The sequence below is a fragment of the Platalea leucorodia genome (genome assembly GCF_965183815.1).
Source record: "Platalea leucorodia genome assembly, chromosome: W".
NCBI classification, from domain to species: domain Eukaryota; kingdom Metazoa; phylum Chordata; class Aves; order Pelecaniformes; family Threskiornithidae; genus Platalea; species Platalea leucorodia.
Window position 1 is genome coordinate 19,796,780 of NC_138859.1, and position 16,409 is coordinate 19,813,188.

General features: G+C 44.1%; 1 protein-coding gene across 1 annotated transcript in view; it reads left to right on the plus strand.

The window, feature by feature from the left end:
- Positions 1 to 16,409, plus strand: part of LOC309601911 (E3 ubiquitin-protein ligase RNF38-like) — a gene marked incomplete at both ends in the record, with an annotated part of 161,273 nt that overhangs the window by 23,795 nt on the left and 121,069 nt on the right. Inside the window, 3 exons of the mRNA XM_082335173.1 lie at positions 4,455 to 4,539; positions 6,024 to 6,145; positions 7,280 to 7,379. Of these exons, the coding sequence (XP_082191299.1) occupies positions 4,455 to 4,539; positions 6,024 to 6,145; positions 7,280 to 7,379 (307 nt within the window). The remainder of the gene's footprint in view (positions 1 to 4,454; positions 4,540 to 6,023; positions 6,146 to 7,279; positions 7,380 to 16,409) is intronic.

Genomic DNA, 16,409 nt, shown 5'->3' on the forward strand with positions numbered 1-16,409 from the left:
TTGATTCTTGGATAAAAGTTATGAGTTATACCCATGGTTACATCCTAAAGTCTACTTACGTAGGATAAAGATCTAACAGTCCTTAAAAAAAACCCCAAACAACCAGGCAAATCAATTTACTCTTAATTAATTACTGAAACATAATGAGGGGAGCCTTCTGGGTGTGGGTGTGTTTTTTGCTTTGGCTTTTTTTTTTTCTTCTGAACTGGTAATCTCTTACAGCTTTTGAACTTCTGCACCTGATTAACCATTTCTGGAAGAGAAGGGATGGGAGAAGTAACATTAAGGGGTTATCAGTAACCTTTTAAAGTAGATCCTGTCTGCTGTAGTTTAGATGTGTGACATGGAATTTATTGTTCTTTGTAGGTTCCGTTTTTGAAATTAATACAAAATGCTTAGAAAATGAGGATTTATTTTAAAGGTGTCATTGACAGGGAGATAATCCAACTTTGTCATTTGTTGTTTTGCCACAACATCTATAGTTTCTGACTGCAGTTTGACTTGCATCAAAATAGCACCAGGATATATGATTCAGTGGAGTTGTTAAACTTTTCATTGTGCATTCCGACAAAGTCTGCTCTGATGTTATAGCTGCTTGCCTGTCTACTCAGGGACAGTGTGTCACAATCATTCCTGATTAATTTAATTAGGTGACATTTATAGTGCTGTGGATTTTTTATTTCTATGGTTGTGCATTAAACTTTGACCCATATTACTATCTTGGGATGGAGATGCTTTTTTAACTTAAAAAAAACCAGAAAAATAGCACGCTCTTGCCTTTATATCTGAAGAGGTTCTTCTCTGGCCAAATCCATGTTATATGGGAATGTATAGTTGGGTCTGCTGTCAATGTGGAAGTTGGCCCGGTACTATATTGTAATTGTCTTTGTTATGTGTATTATCGAAAAGGAGGCTGAGGGGCAACCTCGTTGCTCTCTACAGCTTCCTGAGGAGGGGAAGTGGAGAGGGAGGTGCTGATCTCTTCTCCCTGGTATCCTGTGACAGGACGCGTGGGAATGGCTCAAGCTGCGCCAGGGAGGGTTCAGACTTGACATTAGGAAACATTTCTTTACTGAGAGGGTGGTCAAACACTGGAACAGGCTTCCTAGAGAGGAGGTCGATGCCCCATGCCTGTCAGCGTTTAAGAGGCATTTGGATAATGCCCTTAATACTATGCTTTAAGTTTTGGTCAGCCCTGAAGTGGTCAGGCAGTTTGATTAGATGATCGTTGTAGGTCCCTTCCAACTGAATTATTCTAATTCTATTCTATTCTATTCTATTCCATTCTGTTCGAGTGCTTGAATGCATGGTCTACCACCATGCTTCCAACAACCTCAGAGCACTGCCTAATAAGCCCTTCTAATTCCCTGGAGACCTCAAGCTTCTGGGTAGGCTTGCACAGCCACCAGTTAGTTGGGGTGACTGTTGAGGCTGCAGTCTAAGCCTGCGGATCAGCAGAGCAGGCAGCAGCCTGATAAGTAGCAGAGTTTCCTTCCCTTCCCGTGTGAACTTCCACGCAAACTGCCGATGCCGCTCCGAACAGACGCCGCACCCTGTTTACGTGCCCTGGTCCTGGTGCTCCTGTTCACGGTGCTCCCTAGGGACCAGTTATATGCAGCTTCCCGCCATTTGAACTGGCCAGGAGGACAGCCGGCATTGCCCAACTCTCCCCTGCCCCTCTTGTAAGACCTGCTGTCTGCTGGCTGGTCTCCCCCACTCACAGCCCAAGGTGTCGGGGGCCCAGAAACCACCTCAGACACCCCCCGGGTACCTTACAAGCCTCGCACTCCTCTCAGCATGCGGCAATTGCTGCTGCTGACGTCTGCTTCCTGCAATTTTATAAGATGTAATAAAATTAATAATTAAAGTTTAAATAGGAATATAAAGAAAATTAAACAAAAATAAAATACAGGCTCGGGACACTCTGCTTTATAAAACTGCTGAACAAGCCCTACCATGTTTGGGGTGGGGGGAGTTTAAGCGAGTGGGATGTTCCTGAATGGGTGGGGAACATAAATAAGTTTGAACATGTCTGTGGGACTAGGGACCAAACCTGGGAGGCTAACCAAGAGGCCCACACACAACCCCCACCCTATGCGAAGAAGAGACCAGTCCTGTGAGTCCAACCAAGAGTCCCCTGTGGTGGGTTGACCCCATTCGGTAGCTAAGTACCACACAGCTGCTTGCTCACTCCCCCCTGCAGCAGGATGGGGGAGAGAACAGGAAAAGCAAAAGCAAGAAAACTCGTGGGATGTGATAAAGATAGTTTAATAAGCAAAAGAAAGAGGAAGAAGAAAGGGAAAAAGAAGCGATGCAAAGGCAAACACTCAACACCTCCCACAAGTAGACCAATGAAAAGCCAGCCTCTGAGCAATGGCTACCTATCCAAAATCCCCCTCCTCTCCGTTTTTATTGCTGAGCATGATGTTATATGGCATGGAATATCCCTTTGGTCAATTTGAGTCAGCTGTCCCACAGTGGCAGGGGAGCTTGCAGCTACCTGCAAGACTATTATCCTTAGGTCAATTATGGTTTTCTAGCTGTCGTGGTTTAACTCCAGTCAGCAACTAAGCACCACACAGCCGCTCACTCACCCTTCCCACCCCAACGGTGGGATGGGGGAGAGAATCCAAAAAAAAAAAAGTAAAACCCCTGGGTTCAGATAAAGACACAATAATTCAGTCAGAAACTCAATGAACAGTGATTCTAGTACAGAACAGGACTGTTGTGGTTTAACCCTAGTCGGCAACTAAGCACCACACAGCTGCTCGCTCACCCTTCCCACCCCAACGGTGGGATGGGGAAGAGAATTGGGAAAAAAAAGTAAAACCCCTGGGTTGAGATAAAGACAGTTTAATAGGACAGCAGAGGAAGAGGAAATAATGATAATGAGAAAAGAATATACAAACCAAGATGCACAATGCAATTGCTCACCACGCGCTGACCGATGCCCAGCCCGTCCCCGGGCAGCGATCGCTGCCCCCCGGCCAACTCCCCCCAGTTTATATAGTGAGCATGACATCATATGCTATGGAATAGCCCTTTGGCCAGTCTGGGTCAGCTGTCCTGGCAGCGCCCCCTCCCAGCTTCTTGTGCACCTGGCAGAGCATGGGAAGCTGAAAAGTCCTTGACTGGTGTAAGCACTACTCAGCAACAACTAAAACATCAGTGTGTTATCCACATTATTCTCATCCTAAATCCAAAACACAGCACTATACCAGGCACTAGGAAGAAAAATCAACTCTATCCCAGCCGAAACCAGGACAGTATCCACCCCTTATTCCGCACCATATACGTCATGCCCAGGTCTTACACTTTCCAATACATTCCAATTAATCACCACCTGTCTTTTGATATATATACACAGATATCATTCCTTAGTCTATAGGTTATCCCTCAGAAATGTCCGTTGAGCTCATTTAGTCCATGACTTTGGGCTCCATCTGTCATAACAGTCTTTCAGGGCAGGAGAGATGGTGTGTGGTGTTGGATTGTTGCATGCTGAAGGCAGTTCTGGTTCCATCACTGCTGCACTTTGCTCGGTTTCATCAAAGTTCATTCTTTGTTAATTTGGGTGATTCTTACTGTAATAATGTTGATATGGCATATAACAACTATAGTAGCGATGACATACAGTATTACATAGCAATTAACATCATACAGTTAAAATCATCGGCTGTTCTCACCCAAAATCAAATCCCCTTGAGGTACACATTGGACTTCCCCATCCTCCCGCATCACCCACCAAGTGCACCCAGGCTTCCTAGAGAGCTGGTCAATGCCCCAAGCCTGTCAGTGTTTAAGAGGCATTTGGATAATGCCCTTAATAATATGCTTTAAATTTTGGTCTGCCCTGAAGTGGTCAGGCAGTTGGACTAAATGATCATTGTAGGTCCCTTCCAGCTGAACTATGCTATGCTATGCTACGCTACGCTACACTATTCTCTTCTGTTCTCTTCTGTTCTCTTCTGTTCTGTTCTATTCTATTCTATTCTATTCTATTCTATTCTATTCTATTCGAGTGCTTGAATGCTTTTCTATTGGGGAGCTAAGTGAACTTGGGTTATTTACCTTTGTTGATATTCTATCTATTTAAATAAGTCAAATTTAAAACCACAAACTCTCTTCAATATTAATATTAACTCTGTGATGCAGGCTATCAAGAGATTAATTTCTGTAATAACACTGAGCCTTACTCTAAGTATGAGCTGTCATAGCAATATGCATGCAATTTAAAAATGCAATACGGCGAGTATCAAAAAGTGGCACGATTAGCTTTCCTTTGACTCCTTTACTTTAAATTTTAATTCTTAATTTCAAATTTAACCTTTTTACTGATTCTTAGAATTTGTTGATTTAAGAAGGATCAATAACATAACTCTACCTCTGCCATATGTTTGCATGCTTTCCTTCAGGAAGATGTTGAATCTTACTGTTGCTTTTTCTTCTGGCAGATCAGTGCTTCCAGTGCCACCTGCAATTGGACCAGCTTTCAGTTTTGAGTTGGACGTGGAAGATGGAGAGGTGGAAAACTACGAGGTTGGTGTGTGAAGTACAAATTCATGAAGAGCAGAGGTTAACTCAATACATGAACTTAAATGGTCTTTTGCTTTTCAAAGACAAAAATGGGATTAAATAAATGTAATGTTTATGAAGACAGAATCTAGAAACAGTTTTTTCATACTAGTTTCTAACACTGGATGTTAGAAACACTCTTATTTTGTATCATCTATTGCCTTTCCCCAGAATCTATCTTTTCAGATTAGTGATGGTTAAATTCCTCAACTTTCCATTCTAGATGTGACTTCTTTTTGCATTTTGCTTGGTTTTTAAATATCGAGCATAAATATCCTTTTCTTTTAAATATGCTATAACTTAGTGCTTTTTATGTGCCTTGCTAACTTTACAGATCAGTGTTAACATTATAGGATTATTTCAGATAAATGCGATGGCAAGAATCTCTTAATGTATATTTTCTCTTGACAATAAGGAGTACAGCAAGTCACATATTTTGAAATAAAATGTCAGTGGTGTCTTAGATAATTGAGGACTGATCCCATTTCTTGTCCTTGCTGCTTCTCAGGCTGTTGGATTCCCATCAGATTCTGTTCAGAAAACCTCAGCTGCCACCTACCCCTCCTCATGTATCTATTTCTCCTTGCTTCTGCTCAGAGCTGTGTATTTACGCAGTTACACAGCATTTACAGTGTAATGACGAGCTCTCCTATAATGCTCCTTGTGCTAGTTAAAAGAAGCATCATATTGTAGCTGACATGTTGGGCTCCAGGTTTTGGGCTATTTGTGTATCTGTACTCTCTGCATCTTTCATCAAATCTCTTAACTTCTGTGATTCAGTTCTCTATCAAGTTGATACTGATGCTTTTCTGGAGCCCCTCATGAGGGAGCAGAAATTATTTACATAAGGAGCACTTAGGTACAGTGTTCTACCTGTATAAACAAGTACAAAATTTAACCAAAAAGTGTCTCTATTCAGTTTAATGTCATGCCTTTGTTTCCAAAGGTTCACCATAAAATCTCCATGTCTCAATTCAGCTAGCCCAAGAAGTGGAATGGGAGTCAAAAGTTGTCCCTTTAAACTCTTGGCCACATAGAGCTAGGCTCATTGCACATTGCTAGAAAACAAGTTTGTCAACATTTTCTTCTGGTTACTCACACTACTGTGTGGGGGATGGGGGAAGGGGGTTCACTTCCAAAGCAAAACATATATCAAGCTGTGAATACAGCTGTAGGAGTGATTAACAGTTAGGTCATGGATATTTGGAAATCCTAAAGATACTATCTTATGCAGTTCAGAAGGATTCATCAACGATCAAACTTTGAAAGACATCTTTCCATAGCGCTTGCAGTTGTAGAGAGAGAGAAGCAAGACTAAACGTGTGTTGATGGAGAGGTGGGTTGCGCTGCCAGGTGGGATAGTGACATGGCAGAAGAAATCACTTCTGGTAGAGCTGGAGCTTGTTTGAGCAATGGATGATAAAAAGTACAAATTCCTTGTTTCGTAGGCACTGCTGAATTTGGCAGAACGTCTAGGAGAAGCCAAACCTCGAGGACTGACAAAGGCAGACATTGAACAGCTTCCATCTTACAGGTTCAATCCAAGCAATCATCAATCAGAACAGACATTGTAAGTACATCTATCTCAAATTTACATACTTTATGTGACTGTTTTTCCATTCCTTTAGGCTGCAGCCTCAACTAGGCAAATACTGTAACACAACTGCTCTAAAAGCACTCAAATAAAAAAAATTAATTTTCTTAAACCGTTTTTCAGATCAGATATCATTTACCTTGGCTTTAAAATTCTGCATAGTCTCACTTCAGTTAGATGTTGAAATTTAGTTATTCAGTATTTTTAAAAATTTTTCCAAATTTTTGTTTGGCATACTAGATATTAAATGGTCATCATCAACTTGGAATTCAGCCTATATTGAAATATTTTCCAATTACTAAAATTTCAAGTGCTCCTGGAAGAGCTTTTGACAGTCGTTGAGGTTTACAGTTATATTTTCTTATTTTTAAGACTAATTCTGTTTGAAAGATCTACATAACAGAGAAATGAGCTATAGGTGGGAGGCAGTGAAAGTGATATATACAGTGCTGTCAAATGTTTGAAATTGAACAGAAGAGTTTTTTTCTCTGATCTTCCACTTAGAGCAATCTTCAATGTCATTTTTAACATAGTAGGGAATAAGAAAAATAAAAGTATCAGAGAACTTAAGTTGATGATGTCCCTGGGAAAGAAATGTGTTTATAAAACATGTACAAGAGAATATAGATGTAATTTAAGGAGAAATTTTTCATAATAAAAATGTGTGTGATCTTTAATCAATTATGGCTTTGAGAAATACTCAAAGCAAGTTTTCTGCTTTTTATTTTAATATAGCTAAAATTAAAGTTAAAACTGAAAGAAATATGCTATAGGGTTTGCACTACCTGTTTATGTCAGCAGGCATGAACTCCAGTATTTTGTATTATGGCAATACAATCTATTTGCTGCTTGGGCCAGTGAATTCCCATGGGTATGAGTTTAAGCCCTTGTCTGCTTTGGGATTTGAAACCATGGTGAACAAAACAAAAGCAATTCTCATTTTACACTGGTCCACTAGAGATCTATACCCACAAAAGTTTGATCACTGTAGATACTCCAGTGGTTTTTAAAAAAAACCTTTTGCAGACACACCTTATAAGTTGCCTATAGAATCTAAATTATTGTTATTAAATGGGAAAGTTTATAGATATTTGCTGTCTTTTTTTTCAGGTGTGTAGTGTGTATGTGTGACTTTGAGGCAAGGCAGCTACTTAGAGTCTTACCCTGTAACCACGAGTTTCATGCCAAGTGTGTTGATAAATGGCTTAAGGTAAATAAAATCTGTGTTGGATGCAATTTATAATGTCCTAGTTTGTAGTTTCATTTTTTCTTTAGTTTTCTACTGCATTTCATCTCTTGTTTCTCATTTTTAATATTTAGGCTCTGAAGTAACAAAAAAGGGCACAAGCTGAATTTATCTTTAAGGCAGTTCTGGTTCCATCACTGCTGCACTTTGCTCGGTTTCATCAAAGTTCATTCTTTGTTAATTTGGGTGATTCTTACTGTAATAATGTTGATATGGCATATAACAACTATAGTAGCGATGACATACAGTATTACATAGCAATTAACATCATACAGTTAAAATCATCGGCTGTTCTCACCCAAAATCAAATCCCCTTGAGGTACACAATGGACTTCCCCATCCTCCTGCATCACCCACCAAGTGCACCCAGGTCCTTGAGCAAAAGCAATCCCACAAATGGGTTTGCCTTTCCCAAGGCAGGAATAACCCAGACTGTCTTCCCCAACGTATTTTTATGTGCACTACAGGGACTTTATCCCATTCTACAGTACATAAAAGTTTTGACTGGGCAGGTCCACCTCAATTGGCAGATCTCCTAGTGTTGACTAACCAGGTGGCCTTTGCTAAATGTGTATCCCAATGTTTGAATGTCCCACCACCCACTGCTCTCAGCATAGTCTTTAACAGTCTATTGTACCGTTCGATTTTCCCAGAGGCTGGTGCATGATAGAGGATGTGATATACCCACTCAATGCCATGCTCTTTGGCCCAGGTGTCTATGAGGTTGTTTCGGAAATGAGTCCCGTTGTCTGACTCAATTCTTTCTGGGGTGCCATGTCGCCACAGGACTTGCTTTTCAAGGTCCAGGATAGTGTTCCGGGTGGTGGCATGGGGCACGGGATATGTTTCCAGCCATCCGGTGGTTCCTTCCACCATATTTATATTTCAGTCACCGTCCTCCATACCAGAGAGGCTTGAATCGCTTGGCTTGCTTGATTGCAGTGCGTGTTTCACATTCATGGACAACCTGTGCAATAGTGTCCATGGTGAAGTGCACCCCTCGATCATGAGCCCATCTGTAGGTTGCACCTCTTCCTTGATGGCCTGAGGTGTCATGGGCCCACCAAGCTAGAAATAATTCACCCTTCTGTTGCCAGTCCAGATCCACTTGAGCCACTTCAATCTTAGCAGCCTGATCTACCTGCTGGTTGTTTTGATGTTCTTCAGTGGCCCGACTCTTGGGTACGTGAGCATCTATGTGACGTACTTGTACAACCAGGTTCTCTACCTGGGCAGCAATATCTTGCCACAATGCAGCAGCCCAGATGGGTTTGCCTCTGCGCTGCCAGTTGCTCTGCTTCCATTGCTGCAACCACCCCCACAGGGCATTTGCCACCCTCCATGAGTCAGTATAGAGATAGAGCATTGGCCACTTTTCTCAGTCAGCAATATCTAAAGCCAGCTGGATGGCTTTCACCTCTGCAAACTGACTCGATTCACCTTCTCCTTCAGCAGTTTCTGCCACTTGTCATACAGGACTCCATACAGCAGCCTTCCACCTCCGATGCTTCCCCACCAGATGACAGGACCCATCAGTGAACAGGGCATATTGCTTCTCATTTTCTGGCAGTTTATTATACAGTGGGGCCTCCTCAGCACGCGTCACCTCCTCCTCTGGCGATATTCCGAAATCTTTGCCTTCTGGCCAGTCCATGATCACTTCCAAGATTCCTGGGCGACTGGGGTTTCCTATTCGAGCCCGTTGTGTGTTTAGTGCGACCCACTTATTCCATGTAGCATCAGTTACATGCAGTGTACAGGGGACCCTCCCTTTGAACATCCAGCCCAGCACCGGCAGTCGGGGTGCCAGGAGGAGCTGTGCTTCATTACCAACCACTTCCGAAGCGGCTCGAACCCCTTCATATGCTGCTAATATCTCTTTTTCAGTTGGAGTATAGCCAGCCTCGGATCCTCTGTATCCCCGACTCCAAAACCCTAGGGGTCGACCTCGAGTCTCCCCTGGTGCTTTCTGCCAGAGGCTCCAGGTAGGGCCATTCTCCCCGGCTGCAGGGTAGGGCACATTTTTTACAACTTGCCCTGCTTGAACTAGTCCAAGGGCTACTGCATGGACTATCTCCTGTTTAATTTGTTCAAAGGCTTGTCGTTGCTCAGGGCCCCATTTGAAATCGTTCTTCTTCCGGGTCACTTGATAGAGAGGGCTTACAGTCAGACTGTAATTTGGAATATGCATTCTCCAAAAACCCACAACGCCCAAGAAAGCTTGTGTTTCCTTTTTGCTGGTTGGTGGAGACATGGCTGTTATTTTGTTGATTACATCCATTGGGATCTGACGACGCCCATCTTGCCATTTTATTCCTAAAAACTGGATCTCCTGTGCAAGTCCCTTGACCTTACTTTGTTTTATGGCAAAGCCGGCCTCCAGAAGGATTTGGACTATTTGCTTCCCTTTCTCAAAAACTTCTTCTGCTGTGTTGCCCTATATGATGATGTCATCAATGTATTGCAGGTGTTCCGGAGCCCCACCCTGTTCCAGTGCAGTCTGGATCAGTCCATGGCAAATGGTGGGGCTGTGTTTCTGCCCCTGGGGCAGTCGATTCCAGGTGTACTGGACCCCCCTCCAAGTGAAAGCAAACTATGGCCTGCACTCTGCTGCCAAAGGGATTCAGAAAAATGCATTAGCGATGTCAGTTGTGGCATACCACTTGGCTGCCTTTGACTCCAGTTCATACTGAAGTTCTAGCATGTCCGGCATGACAGTGCTCAGTGGTGGCGTGACTCCATTCAGGCCCCGATAGTCTACTGTTAGTCTCCACTCTCCATTAGACTTTTGCATATGGGCCATATGGGACTGTTAAAGGGTGAGCGAGTCTCGCTGATCACTCCTTGGCTCTCCAGCTGACGAATCAGCTTATGGATGGGAATCAGGGCATCTCTGTTGGTGCGATATTGCTGCCGGTGCACTGTTGTGGTAGCGATTGGCACCTGTTGTTCTTTGAACCTCAGCAACCCCACGATAGACAGGTCCTTCGAGAAACCGGGCAGGGTAGACAGCTGTTTCATTTGCTCCATCTCCAAGGCAGCTATGCCAAAAGCCCACCAGTACCCTTTTGGGTCCTTGAAATACCCTCTCCTGAGGTAGTCTATGCCAAGGATGCACGGAGCCTCTGGGCCAGTCACAATGGGGTGCTTCTGCCACTCCTTCCCGGTTAAGCTCACTTCGGCCTCCAATACAGTCAGCTGTTGGAATCCCCCTGTCACTCCAGAGATACAGATGGGTTCTGCCCCTTCATAGCTTGATGGCATTAGGGTACACTGTGCACCGGTGTCTACTAAAGCCTTATACTCCTGTGGGTCTGATGTGCCAGGCCATCGAATCCACACAGTCTGGTACACCTGGTTGTCCCTTTCCTCCACCTGGCTGGAGGCAGGGCCCCTCTAGTCCTGGTCATAGTATTTGTTACTCACTTCTTATAAATGCGAATCAAAAGTCCCTTTATTAAGACTGGAAACAAAATCAGCCCTTCTACTCTGTCTGGGGAACTGCTCACTGGAAACTGGAGCAGCAGTTTTCCTGGAAGAACCCCCTTGTATGATTATTTTTCCTTGCAACTCACGTACCCATGCCTCTAGGGTCGAAGTAGATTTTCCATCCCATTTCCTCATATCCTCTCCATGGTCAGGCAGGTAAAACCATAGTGTGCCCCATGGTGTGTATCCACTATATCCTCTCTCTTGAGCAGAACACTGACTCTAATAGCTGAGATGCTGGTCTGTAGAGGTGAGGAGTAGGACCTATCCTCTTTGAGTTGCTGGACCTTCCAGGACAGTTTCTCCACAGCCGAAACAAGGGAGGAAAAGAGACTTTCTTCGTTTTCCCGGAGCTGGCTAGCTGCTTGACCCACTATTGGTCCCTCTCCATCTTTGCAGGTCAGTATGGCCAATGAGTTTGCGTGTGATGATGGTGTGCTCCGTACAAACTTCCACCACATGTGTCGTGTGCACCGGACTTCATCTGGATCTTTGGATAACTGCTCGATGTCCAGGTCATTAGAAATCACCTCCAGCATGGCTAATTCCCTCAGGTACTGGATATCTCTCTCTATGGTGGTCCACTTGCCTGGGTGACATATAACATCTTCCTTGAAGGGATACCTTTCCTTCATGCCTGACAGGAGTCGCCTCCAGAGGCTGAGGGCTTTTGTCCCTTTTCCAATTGCTTTGTCAATGCCCCCTTCCCTAGAAATGGATCCCAGCTGCTTGGCTTCCCTACCCTCTAATTCCAGGCTACTGGCCCCGCTATCCCAGCATTGGAGCAGCCAGGTGACAATGTGCTCGCCTGGACAACGTCTGAAATCTTCGCGTATCTCGCAGCTCACTCAGGGACAGGGATTGGGTGGTTCCCGTCTCCTTTACAAGTTCTTCCTCTTCCTCCTCCTCTCCTCGTGATGGCCCTGTTTTTTCATCATCCCTTTCTAAACGAGATGACTTTCGCTTCCAATATTTCTTCTTGTGTATAGAGGCAATTGATACCAGCACGGGTTGGTTCTCTGGTTCAGCTGCAGTACCTGTCACCAGGGTTTGAGTAGGCACAGTGCCTGTCGCTGGGGTTGGAATAGCCACAGTATTCTTAAATAATTGTTTAACCCTAAGCAAGACCTGACACACATTCAGGAGACATAGCAATAGGAACATGCTGGTTTGAACATCCCAAGGATATTCAAAATTCTCAAGAGTTATTGTAATTAGCCTGGCGAAGAAGGGGAAGATGGAAGGTTTCTCCCCCGTAGGCTGGCTCTCCAAGGAGAAAAAGTTAAAAGTGTAATTACTAATAATTTCTGATAGATGGCTCCCAAAGTACAGAGGTGATGGCAAAGCTGAGTAGAAATATGAGATTGATCTCATGACCAATAATTTTATCATACCATAAGCCAGTGTTTCACAGTACAGCAAAGCAACAACCTTAATCCATCTCCCAGAAGTGACAAACAGCACATCAGTACTGACAAACAGTATATATGGCAAGTAAGGTGTTACAAAACACAACTCTCGGAGCAAATAGCATAGTTCTGAGAGCAAGTAAATCAACATTGTGACCAGCGATTACTAAACTAACAGAATGAATGCTTATAACAAATTTGTTTTAACACGCTCTGGTCAGATTTGTCATTATCTCAACCCTTCAAGCCCCACCTTGGGCGCCAAAAAGGACTGTCGTGGTTTAACCCCAGTTGGCAACTAAGCACCACACAGCTGCTCGGTCACCCTCCCCCACTCCCCGGTAGGATGGGGAAGAGAATCAGGAAAGAAAAATTAAAACCCCTGGGCTGAGATAAAGACAGTTTAATAGGACAGCAGAGGAATAATAATAATAATAATAATAATAATAATAATAATAATAATAATAATAGAATATACAAAACAAGTGATGCACAATGCAATTGCTCACCACCCGCTGACTGATGTCCAGCCTGTCCCCGGGCAGCAATCACTGCCCCCCGGCCAACTCCCCCCAGTTTATATAGTGAGCATGACATCATATGCTATGGAATAGCCCTTTGGCCAGTCTGGGTCAGCTGTCCTGGCTGTGCCCCCTCCCAGCTTCTTGTGCACCTGGCAGAGCATGGGAAGCTGAAAAGTCCTTGACTGGTGTAAACACTACTCAGCAACAACTAAAACATCAGTGTGTTATCCACATTATTCTCATACTAAATCCAAAACACAGCCCTATACCAGCTACTAGGAAGAAAATTAACTCTATCCCAGCTGAAACTAGGACACTAGCATGTTTTCAAAAGCTCCGTGTGACTGACTGAACAGGTTGCTAATTTGGGGAGATACCCATCATTTCTTTCCCAGCTGGCCACTGGGGAAGAGTTTCCCTTTCCCTTTTCTCTCCCCTTCCTCCCCTGCCCCCAAAAGTTATTTTTACCACTAGAGGCAATGTATATCATCAGCTACAGACCCTGCAAACAATTCTTTGTGTATGTAAGTCTGTATCATAATCCTTTGTGCAACAGGGGAAGCAGTTGATGTGCTGGAGGGCAGGGTTGCTATTTGGAGGGACCTTGACAGGCTAGAGGAATGGCCTGACAAGAACCTCATGAAATCCAACAAAGGGAAATGCAAGGTGCTGCATCTGGCATGAAATAATCCCATTCAATACAACAGGCTAGGGAGCAACTGGCTACAAAAAATTTTGCATAAAAGCATCTAGGGGTACTAGTAGAAAACAAGTTGAACATGTCATCAGTATGCCCCTGCAGCAAAGAAGGCCAACGAAATACTGGGCTGTATTAGCAAGAATGTAGCCAGCAGGGTGAGGGAATTGATTGTTCTCCTCTATTTGGTACTTTTAAGTCTGCATCTGGAGTACTGTGTGCAGTTTGGGACTCCTCGTCACAAGAAAGACATTGAAAATACTGAAACGAATCCAGTGGAGGAACACCAAGATGATCAGGGGACTGGAGCCCAAGGCATACAAAAAGGGACTGAGAACTATTTTTTTTTCTCAGCTATTTTTTTTTTCTTAAGACTTTTTTTTTCTTAAAAACAGAAGGCAAAGGGGATGGGTTATCTTATTACTGTCTACAGCTATCTCATGGGAGGGTATAGAGAAGACAGAGCCAGATTCTTCTCAAAGGTGCACAGTGATAGGACAAGAGGTAATGGGCACAAGTTGGAATATGAGAAATTCCTATTAGATATAAGGAAAAACTCTTTCTATCATGAGGTTGGCCAAATATTGGAAGAGATTGCCCAGACAGGTGGTGGAATCTCCATTCTTGGAGATATTCAAAACTCAGCTGGACAAGTTCCTGAGGAACCCGATCTAATTGGTCCTGCTTTGAGCAGGGTGTTTGACTAAATGACTTACAGAAGTTCCTTCTATCCTAAATTATTCTATGATTCTGTGATCATCTTTCTCTGAGTGGAGACTTAGACTAGATGGCTTCCTGTTCTCCCTTCCAACCTAAATTATTTTATGATTCTACAGTAATGTAGGACTCAAGGAGTGATATCCTGTAATTATTGCTTCAACCTCAAAGGATCCATAAGTGCATACTCTACAGACAGTATCTCTAGGACTTGAACCTAAGTCCCCACCTCAAGCCTACAGATCCCTGTGCCTCTGATGAAAGGATTAGACCCTCCGGATACCTCACACATAGGGAGGGAAGGCCAGAGCTGACTAGTTCAGCAATCATCCTTATTGACCAAGAAAGAGTTCTCCGATATTGGAGAACCTGCTTCCTTACCAAGTCACAATTGGATTACAGCTCCTTTGTACCACCTCAGCATTACTGAGTGCTCATGACTGAACTAGCAAATCTAGTCACAGAACTCAACTTCTCCAGGCAGTCTCCTACCTCCAGCTGCTACCCAGTAGAGCAGAGATGGTAGTCATATCTGGAGATGGCCCCAGTTTTCCTGAAGAGTGCCCGGACTTCCACCATTGGTGTTGCTGGGTCAAGGCCAAGAGATTTCCATGACAGTAATATAAGTACAACTTTTATCAAAGTCAAGAAGTGACAGGTGCCACACCTGCCAATACCTGTAGAAGCCCTGCCCCTACTTACAGTCACATGTCCCACTTGCCCTTCTCTGTTCCTTCTCTGTTCCAGTCACAAGGTCAGTTTACCCCATCTCTTTTTTCCCTGGAGGCTGGCATTTTTTAAAATGTCATAACCCATGTGTTCTCAGACTGCCCTGTGATTGGACAGCAGAGCAAGTCACCCCTTCCAGTTTACCTGGAAAAATGTCAGAACCAGCAACTCCCACTACATGCGGAAGGGCTGCCATTTTGTTTCAGCCACCATTTTATGGCAGGGAGCCAACATTTTTGATTCCACCATACCCCATGTGTTCTCAGACTCCCCTGTGATTGGCTGACATTGAAAGAGGCGAGGCTGCCGCAGCTCTATGCCCCCCCCGGTCTAACCAGTAGCAAATGTAACAATGTATTCCCAATAGGCACACACACAAACACACATATACCCACAAATATATACATATATGCATGGCCAGCCATGCAGATCAACACAGATGGACACACTCAGCGCTCACAAAAACACAAACAGCACCAACGGCCTTATTCTGGTCCCCTCTCTGGCTGATCAGGGTGAAAGTCCATTAATGGTAAATACACACACACACATGTACAACGTGGATCCCTCTAGTAGCTGGGCTCAGACACTTGGTCTGCCCAGGAGCTAGCCCCTGGATCCCAGTCTCCCCAGTTGCTGGCACCTGGACATGTGGCCCACAGCACCACTCCAGTTTCTGGTAAAGACTGCTTCACTCACAGGCGTGTGTGCACACACACACACACAAACACCCCCTTCACCCCCCCCCACCCCCCCCGCCCCCCCTCAGCAGTCTGGGACTTCACCGGTCTCTCTGGTAGCCAATCCCATCCCCTGTGGTCTCGCCCTTAGAGACACACACATACACACACCTGGCTCGGAGATCACTTCACCTACTCACTGGGTAATCTGACTTGCTATTTGCCAAAAATCACATACTTTCTCACACACCCTCACTCTCTCCAGGTGCTGGTGCCATGGACACATGGGCCCCTATGATAATGCAGTATTATTTGGGCTTTGAGCTGTGTTGCAAGATACAAGCAACACTGCCCACTAAAATGGAAAAACAACAACAAAAAGCCAACTTGAGAAGAACACATGGCTTCCTTTCTGCAGGCTTCTGCTATATGTGTTTCCTTATCCTTAGGTCAATGACCCCATAGAGCATTTCAAAAAAATGTCTGCCTAGTTCATTTCTTACATGTGTTAGCACTGTGTTAGAAGACATGTCTATACCACTGCTTCTGCTAAAAGGCATTTAGAACAGAACAGAACAGAACATAATAAAATAGAATAGAATAGTTCAGCTGGAAGGGACCTACAATGATCACCTAGTCCAACTGCCTGACCACTTCAGGGCTGACTAAAAGTTAAAGCATAGAATTAAGGGCATTGTCCAAATGCCTCTTAAACACTGACAGGCATGGGGCATCGACCTCCTCTCTAG